The sequence below is a fragment of the Salvelinus fontinalis genome, chromosome 9 (genome assembly GCF_029448725.1).
Source record: "Salvelinus fontinalis isolate EN_2023a chromosome 9, ASM2944872v1, whole genome shotgun sequence".
NCBI classification, from domain to species: Eukaryota; Metazoa; Chordata; class Actinopteri; order Salmoniformes; family Salmonidae; genus Salvelinus; species Salvelinus fontinalis.
In genome coordinates, this window is record NC_074673.1 from 6,881,462 (window position 1) to 6,901,332 (window position 19,871).

Genomic DNA, 19,871 nt, shown 5'->3' on the forward strand with positions numbered 1-19,871 from the left:
GGCCTATATAATTGTCTGATGACAGACCTATATCAGTGTCTGTTGATAGGCCTATATCAGTGTCTGATGATAGGCCTATATCAGTGTCTGTTGATTGGCCTATATCAGTGTCTGTTGATAGGCCTATATCAGTGTCTGTTGACAGGCCTATATCAGTGTCTGTTGACAGGTCTATATCAGTGTCTGTTGACAGGCCTATATCATTGTCTGTTGACAGGCCTATATCAGTGTCTGATGACAGACCTATATCAGTGTCTGTTGATAGACCTATATCAGTGTCTGTTGATAGACCTATATCAGTGTCTGTTGACAGACCTATATCAGTGTCTGTTGACAGACCTATATCAGTGTCTGATGACAGGCCTATATCAGTGTCTGTTGACAGGCCTATATCAGTGTCTGATGACAGGCCTATATCAGTGTCTGATGACAGACCTATATCAGTGTCTGATGACAGGCCTATATCAGTGTCTGTTGACAGGCCTATATCAGTGTCTGATGACAGGCCTATATCAGTGTCTGATGACAGACCTATATCAGTGTCTGTTGACAGGCCTATATCAGTGTCTGATGACAGGCCTATATCAGCATCTGTTTAAAACTAAGGTATTTTATTCGACATATTTGATTCTGTATTTTAACACATATACAAACACGGTGTTCCACAGGGTAGAGTATCAGAGACTTCAAAGTCTAGTCTGATCTCTGCAGTCCCTCGTCTAGTAAACTTCAGCGCAAAAATATTCTCTTATTTTTTTAAAAATCTTGTAACGAGAATAAAAACCAAAGGGATTACACTTCACATCAATAGTTTTGGTTTCGTCTTATCGTCTATATATGTAATATTTAATATTTAAAATCATTATATATTCTCTTTGCAGCATCTTGTCAAGTGAACGTTTCATTGTCTCATGGTCGTTGTACCGTGGTTGTTATTTTGTCGATTAAATTATATTTATATTGGGGATTGGATATTGAGATTGAACATTGGTATTGAGATTTTGATTGAAAAAGACTGGGAGAGGAAATTGGTCTGGTTTCAACCGTTGAGAGAGATGAACCTGGAGAAGAGTCCCCTAAGCAAGCTGGTCCTGGGTCCTTGGCCCTAAACAATGAGTACACAGTGGCAGAATACCTGACCACTGTGACTGACCCAAACTTAAGGAAAGCTTTGACTATGTACAGACTCAGTGAGCATAGCCTTGCTATTGAAAAAGGCCGTCGTAGGCAGACATGGCTCTCAAGAGAAGACAGGCTATGTGCACACTGCCCACAAAATGAGGTAGAAACTGAGCTGCACTTCCTAACCTCCTGCCCAATGTATGACCATATTAGAGACACATATTTCCCTCAGATTACACAGATCCACAAAGAATTCGAAAACAAACCCAATTTTGATAAACTCCCATAAGTACTGGGTGAAATTCCACAGTGTGCCATCACAGCAGCAAGATTTGTGACCGGTTGCCACAGGGAAAAGGTCAACCAGTGAAGAACAAACACCATTTTAAATACAACCCATATTTATGCTTATTTATTTTTCCTTGTGTACTTTAACCATTTGTACATCGTTACAACACTGTATATATACATGATATGACATTTGTAATGTCTTTATTCTTTTGAAACTTCTGTATGTGTAAAGTTAAATTAATTTTTATTGTTTATTTCACTTTGTATATTATCTACCTCACTTGCTTTGGCAATGTTAACACATGTTTCCCATGTCAATAAAGCCTCTTGAATTGAATTGAAAGATAGAAAGTGTGAAAGGGAGATGTAGGGGGGTGAGTGAAAGCTAGAAAGGTTGTGAGAATGTGAGTGAGGTGGTGGAGGAGGGAGAAAGGTTGTGAGAATGTGAGTGAGGTGGTGGAGGAGGGAGAAAGGTAGTGAGGTAGTGGAGGAGGGGGAAAGGTTGTGAGAATGTGAGTGAGGTGGTGGAGGAGGGAGAAAGGTAGTGAGGTGGTGGAGGAGAGAGAAAGGTTGTGAGAATGTGATTGAGGTGGTGGAGGAGGGAGAAAGGTTGTGAGAATGTGAGTGAGGTGGTGGAGGAGGGAGAAAGGTAGTGAGAATGTGAGTGAGGTGGTGGAGGAGGGAGAAAGGTAGTGAGAATGTGAGTGAGGTGGTGGAGGAGGGAGAAAGGTTGTGAGAATGTGAGTGAGGTGGTGGAGGAGGGGGAAAGGTAGTGAGAATGTGAGTGAGGTGGTGGAGGAGGGAGAAAGGTAGTAAGGTGGTGGAGGAGGGGGAAAAGTAGTGAGAATGTGAGTGAGGTGGTGGAGGAGGGAGAAAGGTTGTGAGGTGGTGGAGGAGGGGGAAAGGTTGTGAGAATGTGAGTGAGGTGGTGGAGGAGGGAGAAAGGTAGTGAGAATGTGAGTGAGGTGGTGGAGGAGGGAGAAAGGTAGTGAGGTGGTGGAGGAGGGGGAAAGGTTGTGAGAATGTGAGTGAGGTGGTGGAGGAGGGAGAAAGGTTGTGAGAATGTGAGTGAGGTGGTGGAGGAGGGAGAAAGGTAGTGAGGTGGTGGAGGAGGGAGAAAGGTTGTGAGAATGTGAGTGAGGTGGTGGAGGAGGGGGAAAGGTTGTGAGAATGTGAGTGAGGTGGTGGAGGAGGGGGAAAGGTTGTGAGAATGTGAGTGAGGTTGTGTAGGAGGGGGAAAGGTAGTGAGAATGTGAGTGAGGTGGTGGATGAAGGGGAAAGGTTGTGAGAATGTGAGTGAGGTGGTGGAGGAGGGAGAAAGGTTGTGAGAATGTGAGTGGGGTGGTGGAGGAGGGAGAAAGGTAGTGAGGTGGTGGAGGAGGGGGAAAGGTTGTGAGAATGTGAGTGAGGTGGTGGAGGAGGGAGAAAGGTAGTGAGAATGTGAGTGAGGTGGTGGAGGAGGGAGAAAGGTTGTGAGAATGTGAGTGAGGTGGTGGAGGAGGGGGAAAGGTTGTGAGAATGTGAGTGAGGTGGTGGAGGAGGGAGAAAGGTTGTGAGAATGTGAGTGAGGTGGTGGAGGAGGGAGAAAGGTAGTGAGGTGGTGGAGGAGGGAGAAAGGTTGTGAGAATGTGAGTGAGGTGGTGGAGGAGGGGGAAAGGTTGTGAGAATGTGAGTGAGGTGGTGGAGGAGGGGGAAAGGTAGTGAGAATGTGAGTGAGGTGGTGGAGGAGGGGGAAAGGTTGTGAGAATGTGAGTGAGGTGGTGGAGGAGGGAGAAAGGTTGTGAGAATGTGAGTGAGGTGGTGGAGGAGGGGGAAAGGTTGTGAGAATGTGAGTGAGGTGGTGGAGGAGGGGGAAAGGTTGTGAGAATGTGAGTGAGGTGGTGGAGGAGGGAGAAAGGTACTAAGGTGGTGGAGGAGGGAGAAAGGTTGTGAGAATGTGAGTGAGGTGGTGGAGGAGGGGGAAAGGGTGGAGAAGAGGTCCTGTCCCCTGTACCTCAGTGGAAACTTGGCATTGGGCAAAAAGGCTGCCAATGTGGGCACTGCCATAGATTTCACACTCCGCACACCAAGTGCCAAAAACAATGTAAACTTGGTTCAATCACTCTGTACACCTCTCTCTCTTCCTCTTTCTCTCTCCTCTGTCTCTCCCTCTCTCTCTCTTCGTCTCTGTATTCCTCTTTCTCTCTCTCTCTCTCTCTTCCCCTCTCTCTCTCTCTCTCTCTCTCTCTCTCTCTCTCTCTCTTTCTCTCTCTCTCTTTCTCTCTCTCCTTCTCTTTCTCTCTCCGTCTCTTTCTCTCTCCTCTCTCTCTCTTCCTCTTTGTCTTTTATCACCACTGCTGAAGTATTCTTACATTAAATCTATTAATTTTCTACTAAACTATGCAGCTAAATGCATAACCAGGGAGTATATGAGGTCTGGAGTTTCCAGTGCTAAGACTAGACCAGACTCCTTCGCTTTCCACCTTCTAAAGCAGGAATTCTGGTCATCTGCGCTCCAAAATGATCAGTCTTATCTGTTTTCCTCCCTCACCACCATCAGTTGGTCTGACTCCATTTTGTTCTCCCACCTTTCCTCAGATGGCCACCATCCTGCAGCACTTCCAGGGGGTGATGGCCAGCTAGGAGCGGGCATTGTGCCACAAAAAGATCACGGCATTGGGCAAGTGGAGCCTTCACCTGGAGGGCCTGCTCAACGACCACATAAGCAACCCTGCCGTTGTCGTCACAGTGATAGAGGAGGCTGCTCTCTGCGGCATTGTGCACCAGGTCAGTTTTGAGGCAAGTGAGATCAAAATTAATTATTGTTTGTGTCAAAAACTGTAGAAAAAGAACCTACAAAGATTAAAGGGTTGTAGAGTGTCCACCACCAGAGAGCTGATTAAAGGGGTGGAGGGTGTTCACCACCAGAGAGCTGGTTAAAGGGGTGGAGGGTGTCCACCACCAGAGAGCTGGTTAAAGGGGTGGAGGGTGTCCACCACCAGAGAGCTGGTTAAAGGGGTGGAGGGTGTCCACCACCAGAGAGCTGATTAAATGGGTGGAGGGTGTCCACCACCAGAGAGCTGGTTAAAGGGGTGGAGGGTGTCCACCACCAGAGAGCTGGTTAAAGGGGTGGAGGGTGTCCACCACCAGAGAGCTGGTTAAAGGGGTGGAGGGTGTCCACCACCAGAGGCTGGTTAAAGGGGTGGAGGGTGTCCACCACCAGAGAGCTGGTTAAAGGGTAGGAGGGTGTCCACCACCAGAGAGCTGGTTAAAGGTGTGGAGGGTGTCCACCACCAGAGAGCTGATTAAAGGGGTGGAGGGTGTCCACCACCAGAGAGCTGGTTGAAGGGGTGGAGGGTGTCCACCACCAGAGAGCTGGTTAAAGGGGTGGAGGGTGTTGACCACCAGAGAGCTGGTTAACTTCTTGTCAATATGGGGGCGCTGTTTCACCATTGGAAAAAATAGTGCCCAAATTAAACTGCCTCGTACTCAATTCTTGCTCGTACAATATGCATATTATTATTACTAATGGATAGAAAACACTCTCTAGTTTCTAAAACCGTTTGAATTATGTCTGTGAGTGAAACAGAACTGGACTTAGAGCAATTTTCCTATGAGGATTTGAAAATGCTGAAATCTGCTCACTGTTCCCAGAACAGTTTATTAATTTGGCTGTCCTCTATTGGTTGAGATGCACTGCATACGCCTTCCCCTGGGTGTCAGCGAATAGAGGGACTTGAAATGGAGTCTCTAGGCAGATCTGAAAGTCTATAAATTGCTTGGAAACGAGGTGTCCCCTCTTGACTCTTCGCTCTGACGCAGGGAGGATCTTGGCATGTCGTGTTAGAAGCTCCTGTTTAAGCTCCTAGATATATCCGGCTCTGTTTTTATTCGATATAGGTGTTAAAGACATCATAATGTTGTTATTTTAAACCGAGTTATATCAGTTTATGTCAGTGTATTGCGATTTTGGGGTATTTCATTTTCTGGCGTTCTAGAGGGTTGGGTATCTCTCCCTCTCATGCTATTGTTTACTGCTAATTGCAACGTGGAAGACGACATTCTCCAACCTAGCAACGATTGTTCTGGAGAATGGACACCTTGCCCAAGATTCTGATGGAAGCTCAACAAATAGTAAGCAGTCTTTATGCTGTTAATTCGTACTTATGTTGACAAATGTCAAATAATAATTCCTCCATGAATTATGGTGCGGTCTCGCTTTAGCGCACGCTGTATGCTTGAAGTAACGTTAATTTTAAAAATGTAACCCAGCGATTGCATTAAGAACTAATTTGTCTTTCAATTGCTGTCCAACCTGTATTTTTTTTGTCAAGTTTATGAATAGTTTTTGATTAGAATAGGTGCCTCTCCAAGATGGCGCCGGACAGATTGCTTGAGGTTTTGGACACTATTCTCATTGTATAAGCACGATTTGTGCCGCTAAATATGCACATTTTCGAACAAACTCTATATGCATTGTGTAATATGATGTTATAGGACTGTCATCTGAAGAATTCTGAGAAGGTTAGTGAAAAAATTATTATATTTTGGTGGTTTATACGTTATCGCTATTTTTGCCTTGAATCAATGCTGGTGTGATGTTTGCTATTGTGGTAAGCTAATATAACGCTATATTGTGTTTTCGCTGTAAAACACTTAGAAAATCTGAAATATTGGCTGGATTCACAAGATCTGTGTCTTTCATCTGCTGTACGCGGTGTATTTTTAAGAAATGTTTTATGATGAGTAATTAGCTAATACACGATGGTCTCTGTAGTTATTCTAGTCGCTTTGGTGAGAGTTGTGATAGTGGCTGCAATGGTAAACTATGATTTATACCTGAAATATGCACACTTTTCAAACAAAACATATGCTATACAATAAATATGTTATCAGACTGTCATCTGATTAAGTTGTTTCTTGGTTAGAGGCTATTTATATCTTTATTTGGTCGAATTTGTGATAGCTACTGATGGAGTAAAAAAATGGTGGAGTAAAGAAGTGGTGTCTTTTGCTAACGTGGTTAGCTAATAGATTTACATATTGTGTCTGCCCTGTAAAACATTTTAAAAATCAGAAATGATGGCTTGATTCACAAGATGTGTATCTTTCATTTGGTGTCTTGGACTTGTGATTTATTGAACATTTTATTATATGATATCCCTGTGGCTTTAGGCTAGGCTATGCTAGTCAGCTTTTTTGATGGGGGTGCTCACGGATCCGGATTTGTGAGGCGTTAGAGGTTAAAGGGGTGGAGGGTGTTCACCACCAGAGAGCTGGTTATGACCTTTAGCCTGTCCACGACCATTCTCTTGCCTATTCCTTTTGGATTTTTTAAACATCTTCAACTCCAACCATCTGCCTCCTGTGACACTCACACACACACACTCACACACACTCACACACACGCACACACACACACACACACACACACACACACACACACACACACATACACACACACACACACACACACACACACACACACACACACACACACACACACACACACACACACACACACACACACACACACACACACACACACACACACACACACACACACACTACTACTACTACTACTACTACTACTACTACCGGTTAAGAGCTGAACACTCTGTGATTCCTTTGGATGTGATCTTTCTCCCAGGGACTTTGGTTGGGGTGAACTAGGAACACCAGGGACTTTGGTTGGGGTGAACTAGGAACACCAGGGACTTTGGTTGGGGTGAACTGGGAACACCAGGGACTTTGGTTGGGGTGAACTGGGAACACCAGGGACTTTGGTTGGGGTGAACTAGGAACATCAGGGACTTTGGTTGGGGTGAACTAGGAACACCAGAGACTTTGGTTGGGGTGAACTAGGAACACCAGGGACTTTGGTTGGGGTGAACTAGGAACACCAGGGACTTTGGTTGGGGTGAACTAGGAACACCAGGGACTTTGGTTGGGGTGAACTAGGAACACCAGGGACTTTGGTTGGGGTGAACTGGGAACACCAGGGACTTTGGTTGGGGTGAACTGGGAACACCAGGGACTTTGGTTGGGGTGAACTAGGAACATCAGGGACTTTGGTTGGGGTGAACTAGGAACACCAGAGACTTTGGTTGGGGTGAACTAGGAACACCAGGGACTTTGGTTGGGGTGAACTAGGAACACCAGGGACTTTGGTTGGGGTGAACTAGGAACACCAGGGACTTTGGTTGGGGTGAACTAGGAACACCAGGGACTTTGGTTGGGGTGAACTAGGAACATCAGGGACTTTGGTTGGGGTGAACTAGGAACACCAGGGACTTTGGTTGGGGTGAACTAGGAACACCAGGGACTTTGGTTGGGGTGAACTAGGAACACCAGGGACTTTGGTTGGGGTGAACTAGGAACACCAGGGACTTTGGTTTTGGTGATCTATGAACACCATGGACTTTGGTTGGGGTGAACTAGGAACATCAGGGACTTTGGTTGGGGTGAACTAGGAACACCAGGGACTTTGGTTTTGGTGATCTAGGAAAACCAGGGACTTTGGTTGGGGTGAACTAGGAACACCAGGGACTTTGGTTGGGGTGAACTAGGAACACCAGGGACTTTGGTTTTGGTGATCTAGGAACACCAGAGACTTTGGTTGGGGTGAACTAGGAACACCAGGGACTTTGGTTTTGGTGAACTAGGAACACCAGGGACTTTGGTTGGGGTGAACTGGGAACACCAGGGACTTTGGTTGGGGTGAACTAGGAACATCAGGGACTTTGGTTTTGGTGATCTAGGAACACCAGGGACTTTGGTTTTGGTGATCTAGGAACATCAGGGACTTTGGTTTTGGTGATCTAGGAACACCAGGGACTTTGGTTGGGGTGAACTAGGAACACCAGGGACTTTGGTTGGGGTGAACTAGGAACACCAGGGACTTTGGTTGGGGTGAACTGGGAACACCAGGGACTTTGGTTGGGGTGAACTGGGAACACCAGGGACTTTGGTTGGGGTGAACTAGGAACATCAGGGACTTTGGTTGGGGTGAACTAGGAACACCAGAGACTTTGGTTGGGGTGAACTAGGAACACCAGGGACTTTGGTTGGGGTGAACTAGGAACACCAGGGACTTTGGTTGGGGTGAACTAGGAACACCAGGGACTTTGGTTGGGGTGAACTAGGAACACCAGGGACTTTGGTTGGGGTGAACTAGGAACATCAGGGACTTTGGTTGGGGTGAACTAGGAACACCAGGGACTTTGGTTGGGGTGAACTAGGAACACCAGGGACTTTGGTTGGGGTGAACTAGGAACACCAGGGACTTTGGTTGGGGTGAACTAGGAACACCAGGGACTTTGGTTTTGGTGATCTATGAACACCATGGACTTTGGTTGGGGTGAACTAGGAACATCAGGGACTTTGGTTGGGGTGAACTAGGAACACCAGGGACTTTGGTTTTGGTGATCTAGGAAAACCAGGGACTTTGGTTGGGGTGAACTAGGAACACCAGGGACTTTGGTTGGGGTGAACTAGGAACACCAGGGACTTTGGTTTTGGTGATCTAGGAACACCAGAGACTTTGGTTGGGGTGAACTAGGAACACCAGGGACTTTGGTTTTGGTGAACTAGGAACACCAGGGACTTTGGTTGGGGTGAACTAGGAACACCAGGGACTTTGGTTGGGGTGAACTGGGAACACCAGGGACTTTGGTTGGGGTGAACTAGGAACACCAGGGACTTTGGTTGGGGTGAACTGGGAACACCAGGGACTTTGGTTGGGGTGAACTGGGAACACCAGGGACTTTGGTTGGGGTGAACTAGGAACATCAGGGACTTTGGTTAGGGTGAACTAGGAACACCAGAGACTTTGGTTGGGGTGAACTAGGAACACCAGGGACTTTGGTTGGGGTGAACTAGGAACACCAGGGACTTTGGTTGGGGTGATCTAGGAACACCAGGGACTTTGGTTGGGGTGAACTAGGAACACCAGAGACTTTGGTTGGGGTGAACTAGGAACACCAGGGACTTTGGTTGGGGTGAACTAGGAACACCAGGGACTTTGGTTGGGGTGAACTAGGAACACCAGGGACTTTGGTTGGGGTGAACTAGGAACACCAGGGACTTTGGTTGGGGTGAACTAGGAACATCAGGGACTTTGGTTGGGGTGAACTAGGAACACCAGGGACTTTGGTTGGGGTGAACTGGGAACACCAGGGACTTTGGTTGGGGTGAACTAGGAACACCAGGGACTTTGGTTGGGGTGAACTAGGAACACCAGGGACTTTGGTTGGGGTGAACTAGGAACACTGTTCTGCTGTTATTCCAGGGGGGAAATCAGTGAACCTGACAACCCATATGCCCCATCACTGTCTCCGTCCCAAATGCTACCCTATCTCCTATACAGTACTTCTGACCAGGGCCCATCAAAACTAGTGCACTTTATAGGGAATCTTGTGATATTTGGGAGACACACATGGCCTGATTATGGTTGTTATTCTGTTCTGTTCTAGTGTCATTGTCAATGAAACTGTATCTGTGTAGAGAGATTAGGATTTGGCATGGCTATGACTTTAGTGTAGACACAAACAAATACACAACAACAACAACACACAACAACACACACACACATAAACACAGACACAGACACACACACACACACACACACACACACACACACACACACACACACACACACACACACACACACACACACACACACAAAACCCACCACCACACACACACACACACACACACACACACACACACACACACACACACACACACACACACACACACACACACACACACACACACACACACACACACACACACACACACACACACACACACACAAAACCCACCACCACACACACAAAACCCACCACCACACACACACACACACAAAACCCACCACCACACACACACACACAAATTAAGCTTGGGGATGACTACACAACTGTGCCTTCCTAATAGAGATTGAACCAGTCACTCATGCAGAGAGTTTGTGTGTTTTGTATTGTGCTTTATGAGAAAAAAGGAGATGCAAGAACATACCAGCTCACCAACAGGTGAAGAAGAAGAAGAAGAACATACCAGCTCACCAACAGGTGAAGACGAAGAACGTACCAGCTCACCAACAGGTGAAGAAGAAGAAGAACATACCAGCTCACCAACAGGTGAAGAAGAAGAAGAAGAACATACCAGCTCACCAACAGGTGAAGACGAAGAACGTACCAGCTCACCAACAGGTGAAGACGAAGAACGTACCAGCTCACCAACAGGTGAAGAAGAAGAAGAAGAACATACCAGCTCACCAACAGGTGAAGAAGAACATACCAGATCACCAACAGGTGAAGAAGAAGAACATACCAGATCACCAACAGGTGAAGAAGAAGAACATACCAGATCACCAACAGGTGAAGAAGAACATACCAGATCACCAACAGGTGAAGAAGAACATACCAGATCACCAACAGGTGAAGAAGAAGAACATACCAGATCACCAACAGGTGAAGAAGAAGAACATACCAGATCACCAACAGGTGAAGACGAAGAACGTACCAGCTCACCAACAGGTGAAGAAGAAGAACATACCAGATCACCAACAGGTGAAGACGAAGAACATACCAGATCACCAACAGGTGAAGAAGAACATACCAGATCACCAACAGGTGAAGAAGAACATACCAGATCACCAACAGGTGAAGAAGAAGAACATACCAGATCACCAACAGGTGAAGAAGAAGAACATACCAGATCACCAACCGGTGAAGAAGAACATACCAGATCACCAACAGGTGAAGAAGAACATACCAGATCACCAACCAGTGAAGAAGAACATACCAGATCACCAACAGGGGAAGAAGAACATACCAGATCACCAAAAGGGGGGAAAGGTTGCACAGGCAAACTGCTTTACAGCATTATAACACTGATCCCCTGGCTAACTTCAACCTCTATCCCCCTCATCTCAGGAGCTCAGCTCACCTTTTGTTACAAGAAGAAGAAGAAGACACCACACACAGTCCATTCATGGTATAGCCTATAGTTAATGTCAGATCCATTGTGTTGTCTGTTTGTTTGTAGGCAGAGCTGCCACACTGTGAACAAGCTGTGAGATGATCGACTGACAGATCCCTGAACAACACAGGCTCTGACCTCCTCCTTTACCTCCTCTCTTATTTGCTCTCACTCCCCCCCCCCCCTCTCTCCCTCTCATATCTCTCCCTGTTGTGTTTAGGTGAGCACAGACTGTACATGCAGAGACACATACTGTAAGTACATTTCTGAGATGCCTCCTGAAATATTGATGACAACCTCCCCCACACACACACACACACACACACACACACACACACACACACACACACACACACACACACACACACACACACACACACACACACACACACACACACACACACACACACACACACACACACACACACACACACCACCCATTGTTAGTAACACTTTAAATGTAGGTATTGAATAATTAACCATTAATAAAATTCAATTGATATTTCAACCAAATGTATGTATGGCCTTCATCAAAATGTTACAAAACACTTCGCAAATGCAGACACATTATTAATTCATGCACTGAGAAGAATTGAGAAAAGAAACAACTGGTAGGGTGATGCGAATGTTGATGCATACACTTTTATGCTTTTCTAGCAGGGACAGCGCCTAATCCTATACGGTGAAGGTTTGGTAGTGAATGATTTGAGGGTTGCACTTCGCTTGCACCCCTTACTCCTCATCTCCCTATCTACCCATCTACTCTACTCGGGTGAAAGAGCTTGAGGCACGAGAACACTCACACCCTCACGCACGGACATGTTCAGAGTTGATGACTAACATATACAACAGCAAGGCACAACGACCTAAAAGACCGATGCACATGACCACCGCAATTAACATTGGGAATTCTCGGAGGCAGCGGGTGCTAGTGCGTGTGGAATAATTCGGTTTCTCTAAAAATGAACGGATAAGTGTTCAATTTATGACCAGAGCTCGTGTGGCGTCGTTAAAAGCTACACCTCGAAATATATTTGTGTTTTTGAAAAGACAACTCGTGGAAATATTAATAAGGAAAGTCGAGAGAAGATAAGAAAAAAACATCAAAGAAGTGTGACTGTGTGAGAGACAGAGCATCACAAAGGAGGGCAGGTAGCGCGCCGCGCGGGACGTCTGTGTTGATGATGATGTGATGCGAAGACTGAAAGACGTGTCCTAGTTCTGCTCTCCCTGCAATATGTCATGAGTTGGTCTGTGACTGAAGCCTCCTGCTGCCTCAGTACATATCGTACATGTATGTAAATGTATGATTGTGTCAGGGTTCTTAGTTCGTTCCGTCAATAGCTCAGCATCGGTAATAACTCATGCCCTGTCCCATTACCCGACAGCCCCTCTGGTCTAGAGGTAGCTTTTATACTGCTTCATAGGCCTACTTCCTTAATACTGCTATATGAGTGATGGCAATGCCAGTAGTAGAATCTGACAGTAGCAGTGGTGTAGTACATCTACGGAACCGTAGCAGTAACCGCACCAGCGTTCGCGACAAAACCTCCAGGGCACCGGAGCGCAATGGTTATGTGAAAACAAGTTTCATCCAGCCACTGCCGGGCAGTCGAGACCGAGATGGTGATGGCTCATACGGGTCGTGCATGGTGAGGCTCGTATTCAAGATATGGAGTTGCCAAAGACTCCGGTGTGTAGTATGTGTGGGCTCACTGTCTGTTTTTCTCGCTCTGGTGGTTAAATTAGCCGACTGGAGGACTGAGCTCAGTCGCAGTGGTAACAGTAGGCTGCACTCCGGCTCTCCTGTTCATTTCGTGTCAGGCTGCGCAGGAGAGTTGTTGCTAACTCTCTGGCATCTGATCTCGCCTGTATTTACTCTCGTATGTGCCTTCTTTTGGGTGGGTTTGTATTTGATCCGCTGCGGAGTGTTTATCCAAACCGCCCTTTTCCTCCTCACTCTTTGCCACCTGGGAGAGACAGCGGCGTGGGCTCTCGTACACGGCGGGACTTGGACGGATGAACAACAGCCGTTTTCCTTCAGCACGTCAGCGGCCGCGGTCGTGCTCGCCTGCCTGGCAACCGGCACACTCATGGTAGCGCGGCTCAAGCACGGCATCTCGGTCATCGTGTTCGTAAGCGTCGTTCGGACTATCTCGCTCATCTCGCTGCACAAAGTCCGGGCCACTTGGAGACCTTACGTGGCGTACCTGGTGGGAGTGTTGGGCATCCTACTGGCGAGGTATGCTGATAGTCTACTTCCGAACCAAGGGATACCCAGGGAGGGCTGTACCCCCTCTGTGACTGGGCCGAGGGAAGGGGACGAGACCCCTGTGTTTAAAAGGCGAAGGAGGTCCAGTTCTGTGATTTCCACAGACATGGCACACAGTCAGTCCAACAGCAAGTCACACAGGAGGACCTCGCTGCCATGCATTCAGAGGGACCAGGTAAGGAGCTTTTTTCTTCTTCTGTCTGTCTTAATATACTGTACGGGAGTCCCGTTGGACTTGGCGGACTGTATGGCTGGTTTGTTTGTGGCTCATTTTGGGCTCTTCCACAGACGTTGGTTTGATTAGGGCTGTATCCAAACGTGTATTCAAGATAATGGAATAATAAAAACAACAACAACATTATAATATAAACAATATGATGTAGTCTTTTATTAGTATTATTGTTATTGTTGAATAGTATTAGTTTATTGCAAAGTGTTGCTGAGTCTATCATTAATTATGGCTGTATTATATTTAATGCCTGAATGACAGGCCTACTATTGACGTTATCAGAAACGAGGATAGTAATAGTAAGAAATATAGTGATGATAATAATACTATTATTATTAATATAAAATAATACATCATACTGTTATTATCATTTAGTAATTTTTCTATTGAAATTATACTTTGAAAATACCAGTGCTTCTTCTTTGCTTTGATAATAGTCACTTTGATGGTACATTTTCTGTTTTATTATTTTTTTCCGGCGCGTTTTGAGTATGTTTGCTTTGAGATTGATATCTGGACCGCTATTATTCTGAAGAGAGCTCGCTAGTCGTATTCCTCCATCATAACCATTCAATAATAACACAACTCTTAACAGATACTATCTCCTTTTGGATCTCTCGAGTGTTTGCTGTTGTGTCATTTAACCATATCCCCGTAGTACAGTATATTTTCAACATTTTGATTGATGTCTTACAGTGTACTTAATCAGAGAATATACCCCAATAATGGTCTGAATTTGAAATCGAAGTTTTTTATTTATTTTCACTCATAAATTGGTACATTTCTATGTAATTTCATCAGTTATCATTTTCCAGTGTGGTTTTTCCTCCGATATTTGTTTCAGTGACATGACGCTGTTGGAGGATCTAAGTACAATAGAATATATCATGATTAATTTGGAGTTCTCTTTCTGTCTCTGTCTCTCTCTCTCTCCCTCTCTCTCTCTCTCTCTTTCTCTCTCTCTGAGTTTTAATGGAAGTAGCTATAGGTAGAATGTGAATATTATTGGTTCATCTCATCACTAAATATGTCCTGATGGCACCTTATAATTAATTTAAGACAAAACTATAAATAATTTACAGATGTATGGTATTGTTAATGAAACCACTATCATCCACTTCGACTTAATGTCAGAATTGAGGTGTTTCATGTATTCTTTACTAGGGGATGGGCATTTGAAATTATATCAGTATTTGAATATGATATCAGTGTACTTTTTTTCAGATTTCGGGATAGTCGAAGTACATGTGTTATATTATTAAAATGTTGTTATTTTTGAAACTTCACTGGAGACTTGCTCTTGCGACTCCAGAGAGCCGGTGCGCTGCGCTCTGCTGGTCTCATCAGAAGGGGGGGGGGGGGGGGGTAGAGAAGAGCAGGGGCCGATGTCTGTTACGGTCTATGTGCCAAACCATCTCCTGCTAATTAGACAAACTTGTTGCTGCCATAGGTTATCTATCATACCATCTGGTAGTGCCTGACTTAATAATAACAATAATTGATTGGATTTATATAGCGCTTTTTCTACCAACTGAGGTACTGAAAGTTTTTACATAGTAGGTGGAAACTGACCTCATCCACCACCAGCATCCACCTGGATAATTCACAGCGACCACTGCATCAACTCGTCGTAAAGAAGCTAGCGTGCTACAGTAGCCAGCTAAGTTAGCCAGCTAGCTAGCTAAAGTAGCAAGGTTAATTGAGGCTGTTTTGCTGCGCTCCCCGTCCAATGTCTACAACAACTCTGTTCATATGAAACAACTGCCTACCGGTTGGTTGATCATTGTAGCCTACTCCAGCTCATTTAGCCAATTCAATTCCGCAATTTCAACTCCATTTTACATTGGTTAGAAAACAATGGCGGTCAGTGCCGTTTAAGGACGATTAAATGTTTTCATAAGCATGGCCTTATTTCTATTACAGTATATCGGATGACTGTCATTCATATTCTATTCACACAGTTCATTGTATCATCGATAGATTTAGCCTATTACATTACATGAATGATACTCAAATTTTCCCTATACCCGTCATGAAGTTGCTACAGTACAACCTACAGCCTGTGAATGAAAGTTTACAACATACCGTGCATTCAGAAAGTATTCAGACCCATTTTGTTTTTACATTACAGCCTTATTCTAAAATGGATTCAATTGTATTTCCCCCTCATCAATCGACACACAATAGCCCATAATGACAAAACAAAAACAGTTTTTTAGACATTTTTGCTAATTTATAAAAAATTAATACATTGAAATATCAATTTTCCGTAAGTATTAAGACCCTTTACTCAGTACTTTGTTGAAGCACTTTTGCCAGAGATTACAGCCTCAAGTCTTCTTGGGCATGACGCTACAAGCTTGGCACACCTGTATTTGGGGAGTTTCTCCCATTCTTCTCTGTAGATCCTCTCAAGCTCTGTCAGGTTGGATGGGGAGCGTTGCTGCACAGATATTTTCAGGTCTCTCCAGAGATGTTCAATCGGGTTCAAGTCCGGCCTCTGGCTGGGCCAATCAAGGACATTCAGAGACCTGTCCCGAAGCCACTCCTGCATTGACTTGGCGTTCTGCTTAGGGTTGTTGTCCTGTTGGAAGGTGAACCTTCACCCCAGTCTGAGCGCTCTGGAGCAGGTTTTCATCAAGGATCTCTCTGTACTTTTCTCCGTTCATCTTTCCCTTGATCCTGACTGGTGGAGGGAGGGAAAACTTAATTGAATTAAAACATAAGTTAGTTGAAATCAAATCAAATAATTTAAATACAGTAAGACATTGTTAGTTTGGCAACAAAAAAAACCTAAGCAAACATTTGTGGGTTACATCTTTTGTCCCTGAAGCTGAAAAACATCCCCACAGCATGATGCTATCACCACCATGCTTCACCGTAGGGATGGTGCCAGGCTTCCTCCAGACGTGATGCTTGGCATTCAGGCAAAATAGTTCAATATTGGTTTCATCAGACCAGAGAATCTTGTTTCTCATGGTCTGAGAGTCTTTAGGTGCCTTTTGGCAAACTCCAAATGGGCTGTCATGTGCCTTTAACTGAGGAGCGGCTTACAGTTGGCCACTACCATAAAGCTCTGATTGGTGGAGTGCTGCAGAGGTGGTTGTCCTTCTGGAAGGTTCTCCCATCTCCACAGAGGAACTCTGGAGCTCTGTCAGAGTGACCATCGGGTTCTTGGTCATCTCCTTGACCAAGGCCCTTCTCCCCTGGGCCAGCTCCAAGAAGAGTCTATATGGTTCCAAACTTCTTCCAGTTAAGAATGATAGAAGCCACTGTGCTCTTGGGAACCTTCAATGCTGCAGTCATTTTTTGGTACCCTTAGCCTAGATCTGTGCCACGACACAATCCTGTCTCTTAGATCTACGAACAATTCCTTCGACCTCATGGCTTGGTTTTTACTCTGACATGCTGTGGGACCTTATATAGACAGGTGTGTGCCTTTCCAAATCATGTCCAATCAATTGAATATACCACAGGTGGACTCCAATAAAGTTTTAGAAACATCTCAAGGATGATAAATGGAAACAGGATGCAATTGAGCTCAATTTCGGAGTCTCATAGCAAAGGGTCTGAATACTTATGTAAATAAGGTATTACTGTTTTAGTTTTTTTTTTATACATTTGCTAAAATTTCTAAAACCTGTTTTCATTTTGTCCTTATAGGGTTTTGTGTGTAGATTGATGAGTAAAATCAAAAATTGTAATCCATTTTAGAATAAGGCTGTAACGTAACAAAATGTGGAAATATTCAAGAGGTCTGAATATTTTCCGAATGCACTATAGATGCACATGGTTGCCTGCATCTTGCTGATATAGGGTGTAATCATTAGTCCGTATAAGATTTTATTTTTAAACAAGCTACAAGTGTGAAACGCGTTTCGGCTACCAGTGCATCTTTTTATGGGGCACATTTATAAAAACTGTCATAAACTGTTGTTTTATTAAAATGTGGAATGTAATGGTCTATCCTTGTAGGCAATGCCGCATAGATCATTACATTTAATTCTAGACAAAGGCTTTAAAAAAACAAACACCTGTCTGACACACACACACACACACACACACACACACACACACACATACACACACACACACACACACACACACACACACACATGGGTTAGAGGGGGTTCTACTTTGGTCTGGATTTACAGGACCCCACTGAACATGCTGAGCTTCTCAATGATAAACACATGGCACCCTATTCCCTATGTAGTGCACTAATTACCATGGCCCATGGCACCCTATTTACTATGTAGTGCACTAATTTCCAGGGCCCATTGCACCCTATTCCATATGTAGCGCACTAATTACCATGGCACCCTATTCCCTATGTAGTGCACTAATTACCATGGCCCATGGCACCCTATTCCCTATGTAGTGCACTAAATACTAGGGCCCATGGCACCCTATTCCCTATGTAGTGCACTAAATACTAGGGCCCATGGCACCCTATTCCCTATGTAGTGCACTAAATACTAGGGCCCATGGCACCCTATTCCCTATGTAGTGCACTAAATACTAGGGCCCATGGCACCCTATTCCCTATGTAGTGCACTAATTTCCAGGGCCCATGGCACCCTATTCCCTATGTAGTGCACTAATTTCCAGGGCCCATGGCACCCTATTCCCTATGTAGTGCACTAATTTCCAGGGCCCATGGCACCCTATTCCCTATGTAGTGCACTAATTTCCAGGGCCCATGGCACCCTATTCCCTATGTAGTGCACTAATTTCCAGGGCCCATGGCACCCTATTCCCTATGTAGTGCACTAATTACCAGGGCCCATGGCACCCTATTCCCTATATAGGTTCCCCTTGTCAAAATTAGTGCACTATTATAGGAAGTAGGGTGCCATGTCAGATGCACTCATTTTCGTATCAAAGAGTGTCATTGTGACCTGGGTCAGGAGCAGTTAAGAGGGACGAGGTTAAGGACATGTCAGGCTGCTCTGCCGGTATAGGCTATGTATGGCCAGTCAGCCACTTGAAATACAGGCTCACCTCTCCTCTCCAGGTTGGTTGGCTACAGATGGAGAGTTTGGTTGTTTGTTCTGCTTTGCGGTCCCAGTCAGTCGGCACATGTCTTTTCGCCTTCTCCTGAGCAGAGCTGTTGTGCCAATAGGGTTTGAGCTATTATTACCTTATTAGGACCTTATTAGGACCTTATTATGACCTTATTACATTATCATCACATTATTATTACTATATTATCACCTTATTATTACCTTATTATTACCATCTTATCCCCTTATTAGGACCTTATTACATTATCATCACATTAATGTTACCATATTATCACCTTATTATTACCATCTTATCCCCTTATTAGTACCTCATTATCATCACGTTATTATCACCTTATTATTACCTTATTATTACCTTATTAGTGTCGTATTGTCACCTTATTAGTACCTCATTATCACCGTATTACATTATCATTACCTTATTATCACCTTACTATTACCATATATTCACCTTATTATTATTATCTTATTATTACCTTATTATTACCATCTTATTCCCTTATTATTACCTTATTGTCACCTTATTAGTACCTCATTATCACCTTATTACATTATCATCACCTTATTATCACCGTATTATTACATTGTCATTACCTTATTATCACCTTATTATTACCATATATTCACCATATTATTTTCTTATTATCAGCTTATTACATTATTATTACCTTATTATTACCTTGCCATCACCTTATTATTACATTGTCATTACCTTATTTGTGTCGTATTGTCACCTTATTAGTACCTCATTATCACCGTATTACATTATCATCACCTTATCATTACCATATTATCACCTTATTGAGAACACATGATCTTTTACAAGAATGTGCTTATTTCTTATGATAAGTTAATTCAAATGATCTTGCTACATTATGAAAAGATGTGCCCATTTGATCTGCTTGACTGGTTGGGTACAATACGAGTGTTTTCGTGTGTCTCATCTTTTAAAATGGAAACAGCCAGA

General features: G+C 44.4%; 1 protein-coding gene across 1 annotated transcript in view; it reads left to right on the plus strand.

The window, feature by feature from the left end:
• Positions 1-12,112: 12,112 nt before the first annotated feature.
• The window catches only part of LOC129861974 (cGMP-inhibited 3',5'-cyclic phosphodiesterase 3A-like), a 237,420-nt gene continuing 229,661 nt past the window's right edge, over positions 12,113-19,871 (plus strand). Inside the window, exon 1 of the mRNA XM_055933225.1 lies at positions 12,113-13,823. Within this exon, the coding sequence (XP_055789200.1) occupies positions 12,834-13,823 (990 nt within the window). The 5' untranslated portion in view covers positions 12,113-12,833. The remainder of the gene's footprint in view (positions 13,824-19,871) is intronic.